General features: G+C 36.2%; 1 protein-coding gene across 1 annotated transcript; it reads left to right on the top strand.

The window, feature by feature from the left end:
• Nucleotides 1-1015, top strand: LOC117668887 (olfactory receptor 14A2-like). The gene has a single exon (XM_034422940.1). The coding sequence runs from the start codon at nucleotides 1-3 to the stop codon at nucleotides 928-930; it is 930 nt and encodes a 309-aa protein (XP_034278831.1). The 3' UTR covers nucleotides 931-1015.
• The last annotated feature ends 8846 nt before the right edge of the window (nucleotides 1016-9861 follow it).

Below are 9861 nucleotides of genomic sequence, written 5' to 3' on the forward strand. Positions count from 1 at the left end.
ATGCATAATTACACATCTGAGTTTCTTCTTTTGGAATTCTCAAATATTTGGGAGCTACAGATTGCATATGTAGCTTTATTACTGATACTGTATTTAATGACATTAACAGGGAATTTTCTAATCATCATTGCAGTTGTTTCTGACCACCGCCTTCACATCCCCATGTACTTCTTCCTAATGAATTTAGCCCTACAAGACATTGGTTCAGTTTCAGTCATTATTCCCAAAGCCATTTTTAATTCCCTTACAAATACAAGGCACATTTCTTACTCAGGATGTGTTACTCAACTCCTCTTGTTTGTTTTCTTTATGGGCTCTGACATCGCTGTCCTAACTCTCATGGCCTATGATCGGTATGTTGCCATCTGCAATCCTTTACAGTATGAAATGATAATGAACAGATCAGCCAGCAGCAAAATGATTAGTTGTGTATGGATCGCCAGCTTTCTCAATTCTGTAATGAACACTGTTGAAACTTTCATTATTCCTTTTTGCTCTAATATCATCAATCAGTTTTACTGTGAAATCCAACATTTACTTAAGATTGCCTGTGCTGGAACACACATAACTGAAATTGGAGTTGTATTGTTCAGTTCTACATTAGCATTTGGTTGTTTCATATTTATTGTCATTACCTATGTGAAGATTTTTGCTGCTGTTCTAAAAATTCCTTCAGTACATGGAAGGAAAAAGGCCTTCTCCACTTGCTTACCACACATCACTGTCTTTTCCATATTTTTGTTTACTGCCTACTTTGCTTATCTAAGGCCCATAACAGACAATCCCTCATATCTTGATTTTGTGATTACAGTAATGTATTCTGTTGTCCCTTCCATGCTAAATCCATTAATCTATAGTATGAGAAACAAGAACATCAAAGTTGCACTTTCAAGATTTCTTAGCCTGAGAGCATTTTTCAAAAAAAACTAATAAATGAAAACTTTGTCTCCTATTTCGGTTTTAGATGCAATTAGTAAGACCAAGCACAAGTTACTAAAAGATGATAAAATGTAACTGAATTATCGCAAGCTTTTGGGCATTTATTTTAAAGGAAATATATGAGAAAACGATATGTTTAGAAAAAATTCAAAAAATATTTAATAATGTACCTACATTTGATTTTTTTTTGTTTATTGTTATATCTGCTTACCAAAGGCCCATTTCTAATAGACCCTCAGATCTTGATTTTATAATTACAATATTGTATTCCATTATTCCACTCATGCTGAATCCATTGATCTAGAGCAGGTGACCTCAAACTTTTTGAACAGGGGGCCACTTCAGGGTCCCTCAGATTGTTGGGGGGGTGGACTTGCTAGGTGGGTGTGTCTGGGTGGGCATGGTTTGGTGGCCATGTGTGTGGCTGGAGCCATGTGACTGGGTGGGCATGGTTTGGTGGCCATGTGTGTGGCTGGGGCCCCCATGTGACTGGGTGGGCATGGTTTGGTGGCCATGTGACTAGGTGGACGTGGCTAGCTGGTCATGTGACTGGGTGGGCATGGCTATTGCATAGGGACTACTCAGAGGGCTGAAAAAAGTGATTTCTGACTGGTCCTCGCACTTTTGACCGGTCATCATTTATGCCAATTTCAGCACTTAATTAAATTAATTAAATAAAAATGACCTTCTAGAGAGGTTGGAGGCAGTCCGAGGCAGGTGTTCGGGCCAGCTGCAGGGCAAGGTGATACAACCGGGGTAGGTAGGCCACTGCTGGCCAGGTGGGAGGCGGGTGCAGGCCTACAGGGCCTACACCCTGGCTGCAGGGTGGAGCGATCGGATGGGGTAGGTCAGGGGTCTGCAACTTTAAACACTCAACCATAAACACATGTAAACACTTAAACACAACCTTAAACCTGGGTGAGCATTGCCAACTCCATGTCACTTACTCCCACCCAGGTTTTGTGGCTCCCAGTATTTTCTTTTAAACAGGTATCTCTGTATGTCTCTTTCATCTCTCTCATCTCTTTCTTTCTCCCCTCCTCTCTTTCTCTCCTTCATCTCTCTTTCTCCCCCCCTTTATCTCTTTCATCTCTCTTTCTCTTCATCTCTTTCTCCCCTCTTTCTCTCCTTCATCTCTCTTTGTCTCCCTCTCTCTTTCTGTCTCTGATTCAAGAATGCTGGTCACCCAAATTGTTCAATGCTGGAGGTCTTCAGACACATGTCATTCCATCTACAGAAGATAATGAAAAATGTTTTCATTTCAGAATGCCTCTGAAGATTTTATTTCATACTTGCATGTAGTAAAAGTAATATATCTTCGTCAAAAGAAAAATTTTCCTTAATTGAGTCTCATATACCTCATATGCACATTATTGTTAAGGAATAGTTTTAAAATGTATTTCCACCTTCATCTATCTATCTATCTATCATCTATCTATCTATCTATCTATCTATCTATCTATCTATCTATCTATCATCTATCTATTTATCTATCTATCTGTCAAAACATTTTTCTCCTGGGCCTGCTTATTTTTTAGAAGATGATTTCTTTATTAATTTCAAAATCTAAATGCAGCTAAGATCCTTAAGAGGATCCTTAAAGTAATGATTATTTTCATTACTTTAAATTTGAAAATAAATCAACCACAGCCAGTTTGATTCACCCCCTCTAGAGACTAAAATTGATTTTACCATGCATACTGCATCCCTAGTAATTCTGGGATTCCCATCAAATATACTGTGCATTATTTCCAGCCTTCCTTCCTTACATTAGATCAGCAAAGGCTGAAGAGATGTTGCCACTACCTAGCCAGGCACGTTCAACAATTATATAGTAATAAACTGAATGGCTTTGATCTTGAACAATTGGGCTATTTTTTTAGAGATGTGTTTTCACTTGTCGATACTCAAATTGCCACTTTTGGTCTGCTGTCATTTAAACTTGGAAAGAAGTATTTAAGTTCTTAGTTGTAGCTCTGGTTTCATCTTGTTTTAATCTTCTTATATCCAATCTTCTTTGTAATATTTCATCTTATTATACTGCTGATTTGTTGTGTTTTATGGTATCTTATTTGGCATCATTTGCCTTTGTCATATCTCAGTATGATGTTTGAAAATATCATTGTATTCTATTGAGTTTTATATCTGTGTTTCAATATTGCCAAATGAAATTGGCATTACAATTCTATATTGTCTGAAGAGGAAAATAGGTTGAACTCAAAGGAATGTGAGATTTGAAAACCAAAAGAAATTCTAAGTACTGTTTGTACACCTGTTTACAGAACACAGGAAATATGAAATTTGGATTTTAAGTCTTTGTTTAACTTCCTTGAAGAGCATAACATGGTGCTCATGAATTTGGTTAAGAACTTTTCAGTTCCCATCTGGCCAAAATATGAAATATGCATAGTGGACTTTGTTTTTAAGAATCTTCAAGCAAAGATATCTCAAAAGGATTGATAAGCTTGTTAAGATTTCTTCTATTATAATGGACTCAGAATAGGGCCTTATGCCACTATCTAAGAGCCTTTGTGCAATATACTCTGTAAGCATCTAGTAAAATAAAAATACTGTATGGGTCATGAAATCATCTTCTAAATTTTTCAATAATTGTATTGATATTTAATCACTGACCTACCAAATAAAATATAAGCCATGTTCTAATATGTTAGATGTATTGTAAATGATCTTCAAATTGAGCATTTTTAAATTTCCATTATGAGAAAGTTGTACTTCTGGACTATTTTGATGTATTCCCTCTTGTTATCCAGTTTGTTAAATCAGGATATCAGTATTTGTCCCCCATAGAAATCTGCACTTAAAATAATAGAGATCCTTGGGAAACATCTCACAGAGTTTTGGAAATCTCTGATCCTTTGAGACTCCATTATATTTCCAATAGAGTCTAACTCTTACTGTATTTTTTGAAAAAGACCAGAGATAGATGATATGCCATTTATGGCTTTATAGTCGTGATGGCGAACCTATGGCATAACCCATAACAGTGGGCAATGAGCTCAGCTGATTTTTGGGCCTTCTGGGTCCACCAAAAGTTGGGAAACAGGCTGTTTTCTGCCTCCAGAAGGCCTGGGGTGGTGGTGAAGGCCCATTTTTCTCTCTCAACTGGCTCCAGAGCCCCTCTATGAGTCTGGGGAGGGCAAAAATGGCCTTCCCCACAATCCCTGAGACCTCTCTAGGAGTCTCTGGAGGCTGGGGACAGCAAAAACATCACTTCCTGTCCAACCGGAAGTTGGGAAATGGGCTGTTTCTGGCCTCTGGAGGGCCTCTGGGTGGCAGGGAAGGCCATTTTCGTCCTCCCTAGACTCATAGAGAGTCTCTGGATCCAGGTGAGAGAGAAAAACGGGCCTACTGGGCCATCATGTGCCAGGAGCAGGGGGGAGGGGGTCACACACACATGCGTGGGAGTGGGGTGTATAGAATTATGGGTGTGTGCATGCGTGCACGTGACCCACCCCACCCACCCCTCCTGGCACGTGATGGCAAAAAGGTTAGCCATCACTGCTCTATAGCATACAATCTTATCAATGGTTGCATGAATAAAGATGGTGAATTATTCCCCTTTCCCTTTAATTATAGTTATTTTTCCCTTTTTCTCTGAAAATGCTAAATATTTAAAATATTGATTACCTCCCCCAATGTTTCTAATAAGGATACAGACACAATCAACTAAATTTAAAGATTAAGCTTTACACTTATTTATTAGACGATTCAGCATGTTTTCTTTTCCCCAGGTACAAATCAATGGATGTGAATCAATACAAACATTTTGATCTTAATTGACTAAACTGGGGTCCCCATCTTGGGAGCTTTGCAACCAGTGACTTGCAAGTGTGTACATGCATCATCACTTGATGAGAAGCAGGAAAGTGCATGTGGCAGGCACGCATGCATGCTGCTCACGGAATTGGAGTTGCCATGTGCACACTTGCCAGTTGCTTGCACAGAACCATTTCGTCTCCCACATACACACAGTTCTGCAAAGTTGGAAACATTGGGGAATTCTGAACTAAAGAACTAATTAAGGGATGATTTGAATCAAATCGGATCTAATCTATATGGGTCTCTGAAGATTCATTGTTAAATCTATAAGCAGTCTACATAGGTTCTGGATTGAAGCAAATCTTGAGAACTTCCGTTCTACTTTTCACATGATAGGATTGAGAAATACTAGTATATGGATGATTAAGATTTATTTGCAGTCTCCGAATTTTTAAAGAACACTTTTTTTTTTAATTTGATTTATATGCCGCCCTTCTCCGGAGACTCAGGGCGGCTTACAATGCGTTAAGCAATAGCCTTCATTCTTTTGTATGTTTTATACAAAGTCAGCTTATTGCCCCCACAAACTGGGTCCTCATTTCACCTACCTTAGAAAGGATGGAAGGCTGAGTCAACCTTGAGCCTTGGAGAGATTCGAACCAGCAGAAATTGCAGGCAGCTGTGTTAATTACAGGGTGCACTAAACCCCTGTGCTATCAAGGCTCTTAGGAATGTTTTTTTTTTAGGAATGTTATTTTTTCCTGGGACAGTGAGCAAAAATGTGCTCCATCAGCAGTTGAAAAATGCATCTTATGTAGCTAGATATCAAAAATAAAATGGTTTGCAAAGTAATTTAAAATCACAATATAACAGAAAACAAGAGGGTATAAGCATTTCAATATGGCTGAATTCCACAATGTTCAAATCCCTAGGAACTTTAAACAGAGGAATGATTTCCCCAATTTCCCTTTTTCTGCATTTCAATCTTTAAAACTCTAAAATTCTTTTTGCTTTTTGCTTTTTTGGGGGGGGAACAAAAGTGTTATATTATAAACTATACTGAAATTTATTGAGAGAAGCAATTCAAATGATGGAGAGAGAAAGTTTATCAGAAATAGTGAGTGCCTACAGATATTTTGGGAAGCAGAAAATTGAGTTCAATGAGACTTAATAAAAAAAAATCTGTCTGTTTCATTTGTCTTTCCTTAAGGTTTTAATGGACAATTATGGATATTTTTTCAAGGAAAGAATAAATAAGAAAGTCAATTTGTCTCTTGGAAATGCACCTTTAGGTCTTCTGACATTTTTTGAGAAAACATGGAACTGTGCATCTACCTGAAAAAAGTCACTTATGACCATTTCTCATCCTTATGACCCCATGCAAAATCCTCAAAATTTGGATGTTTGGCAACTGCTTCATATTTATGATGGTTGCAGTGTCCCGGGATCATGTGATCACTTTTTGCAATTTTCTGACAAGCAAAGTCAATGGAAAAATCACTTAACAACCATACTACTAACTTAACAACTGCAGTGATTCACTTAACAACTTTGACAAGAAATGCTGTAAAATGGGGCAAAACTAAATAACTATCTCACTTAGCAACATAATTTTTTGGTTCAATTGTAGTCATAAATCAAGGACTATCCTAAATTTATTGATTAACATGATTTTTAAATAGATGGCTATGTAATAGAATGTACATTACCTGTAAATATCAAGACCAATTCTGAGTCCATTCTGATATGAGAAGTCCATTAAGATTATTCAAACGTATTTATTTATTTATTTATTTATTTATTTATTTATTTATTTATTTATTTGTCAGATTTATATGCCGCCCTTCTCCCGTAGGAGTCGGGGCGGCTCACAACAATAAAAACAATCCGACAATAAGTGAAAAATTAAATAATATTAAAACCAATTTAAAATCCCCAAATCCCCAAGTTAAAATCCGCGGAAGATTGTTGATATTCCTGCAAAAAGAAAAAAAAAAAGGACTTCACAGCATATAGAGCTGTGGTGGCTTGGTGATTGCAGGCTAATTCTGCTGACTTCCAGGTGTTTGATCCTCACTGGCTCAAAGTTGACTCAGCCATCCAACCTTCTGAGGTCAGTAAAATGAGGACCCAGATTGTTGGGTTTATTTAAATGAGATATGCTGACTCTGTAAACCACTTAGAGAGGACTGTAAAAGCAGTGTGAAGCAGTATGGGACTGGTGAGGTAGCAATCACACCACAAACTCAGTGGGACAGTGTTATGCTTTTCACTAAATCTCAAATCCAATTTTCTTCCACAAAATATTGTGAAGTTATGGTTCCATTTGTGTTTAGATAAGATCTTCAAGATCTCTTCAAATATCATACAGCAATGACATTTACTCCAAAATAATTTTAAATTATTGCTAGCTTGATCAGAACACAGAATACAAAATAACAGACTTGTAAGGAATCTTGGATATCTTTTAGTCCAATCCCTGCTCAGGTACCCTATCAAACAGGCATCACAAGGAAAAAACCTTCCTTCCTTCCTTCCTTCCTTCCTTCCTTCCTTCCTTCCTTCCTTCCTTCCTTCTTTCTTTCTTTCTTTCTTTCTTTCTTTCTTTCTTTCTTTCTTTCTTTCTTTCTTACCCTCCCTCCCACCCTCCCTCCCTCCCTCCCTCTATGCATGATTACGAATTATTAGCTAAGTGAATAGATTGGGCTAAAATCTCAGCTATTAATTTTACCATTGCTTATATTTTTCAACATGAAAAGCATACATTTTAATAACTTAATGAGAAATGGAAAATCAGTCATTTATTTCTGATCTTTGGCTCAAATTCACAGTAAATCGGGAACCTCAAGTTTCCTGCAATTAATTGCAAGAAAACTTGCTGAGATATTACATGGAGACAAGTTTACCTCATTAAAGTAACTACTGCTTCTCTCTTCTCCTTCCAGTATACAAGATGGAAAAAAGGGAGAATGAAAATAGGATGACTGTATATCTTATAGGTAATATTCCTTTTCCTTTTTATGTAAACTGTGTAATGAAATATTCTGGGGAAATTGTTTGGAAGCAAGATACTAGATAAGTTTCTTCTGGAATTTTCAAAACATTTGGAACTACACATTAAAATGAATGTTGAGATATTGATGGCAGTCCACAAAATTGTCTACATTTGGAAGCTCAATGGGGTTTGATACCAAAACTATCGTCTGGACTAAGAGATGAAAAGTTTCCTAGTTTTGTTTTGTTTTTAAAAATAACATATTGGAAGAAATAGTCTTCATGATTGCCCCAAGCTTACATGGTTGTGTCCAAATGGTGACCAGGAGTTAAAACTGACTTTAGGATTTCTTTATTGTACTCTTGTATTACAGTGAAATTGTCCCAATTATATTATGAAGAAAATAATAGAAAGATGTCACACTGAATTAGAACTAGGCAACATTTTGAACATGAAAGTAAATAGCATTTCAGAGTATTCATAAATGTCCACGCTGGTTGGCAACTCTTTGAGCCAAATATGTTGAAATGGAAGAATACATCCTAATTCCAATACTGCCACATATTCATTTCCTAAAATTAGGAAAACTAGGATAGTGTACAACAAAGATATGGATATTAAAATGCAAGTTGAGATTAATGAATGTTTACAACAATAACTCATGACTAAAAGCCCAATGAAGGTGTTTTTTTTGGGGGGGGAGGGGAGGTGTTTGAAAGATAGATTTAACAGAATAACAGAATTGGAAGGGACCTTGGATGTCTTCTAGTGCAACCCCCTTCTCAGGCAGGAAATTCATTCAAATGGTTGTCCAATCTTTTGTTAAATAACTTCAGTATTGAAGCACCCACAACATCTGGAGGCAAGTCATTTCACTGATTAATTATTCTAGCAGTCAGAAAATTCCTCCTTAGTTTTAGGTATGTTCTCTCCTTGACTAATTTCCATCCATTGCTTCTTGTCCTGCCTTCAGGTGCTTTGGAGAATAGCTTGACACCCTCTTCTTTTCAGCAACCCCTGAGTTATTGGAACAATGCTATCATGTCATTCCTAGTCCTTCTTTTGATTAGAAGTCAGCATACTTACAAGAAGTTAGTATGTTAACTAGACATACATAATTCCAGCAACCATTGTCCTAAAGGTGCTTTTTCAGGAAGCAACTGGACTTTCTTGTTTTTTCTTTTAAGCATTTTGCTTGTCATCCAAGAAGCTTCTTCAGCTCTGACAGGAGAGTGGGGAATGGAAGGATTTATATTCCTTGCAGACAGCTGGTAATCTGCACCCTTTTAGCAGGTCATTGAAGCACTTGATTTATCTGTGTCCTCGGGGTCACCTGAGTAATGCTCCTAAGTACTAAACTTCACTTTGGTCAGTCTGAAAACTCAGACTGTAAAGTCTTCTCGATACATTAAATTCAGAGACTACCACTTAAAAATGCAGAAATAAAATGTTTAAAATATATGCATCCAAAGTTAAGAGCACAAATGTTCTGTTATAAGAAACCTGTTTCTCTGCTAAAATCTTCCAATGGATGTAGGAGTGTGAGAAAAGCAAAATAATAATCATAACAACAATTTTTAAAAAATCACAACACTATTATGGAATCATATTTAAATACATAAACTATATCATTTAAAATTTAGCATGAAACATAATACATGAATAGCTTTTTAAGCTATAAAAAGGAATATTATGTAAATAAAATAGTAATATACAGACAATAAAGACAATAATTATATTACATCAAATAAGAATGATTTTTAATTTGCTTTTAAGTTTTATACAAATTGGGTGTTTTTAAATTTGTTTTTTGGGCCAAAATTATTTAATGTACTTTTAAATGTTTTTTAACTTTTGTATGATGTATTTTTATCTTGTGGCTGTTCATCACCCTGAGTCCTTCGGGAGTAGGGCGGTATATAAATTAAATTAAATAAATAAATAAATTTATGTTCTATGCTATATTGTAAAACATTAATTTACATTAAAATATACTTACAATGGGAAAAAATTTCATTGAGATTTAAATGACAATTTAGAGGGATGATTCCTGGAGAATCAAACAATATTTATTTCTGAGCAAGCAGATACATTCAATTCACCCACTGGACATGGAATGTAAATGTATAGACAACTGGAACTGTTTA

The sequence above is a fragment of the Pantherophis guttatus genome, chromosome 4 (assembly GCF_059756535.1).
Source record: "Pantherophis guttatus breed Tessera chromosome 4, ASM5975653v1, whole genome shotgun sequence".
Taxonomy (NCBI): Eukaryota; Metazoa; Chordata; class Lepidosauria; order Squamata; family Colubridae; genus Pantherophis; species Pantherophis guttatus.

Coding starts and splice junctions, on each gene's coding strand:
- LOC117668887 (XM_034422940.1), top strand. CDS start 1: ATGCATAATTACACATCTGAGTTTCTTCTTTTGGAATTCTCAAATATT.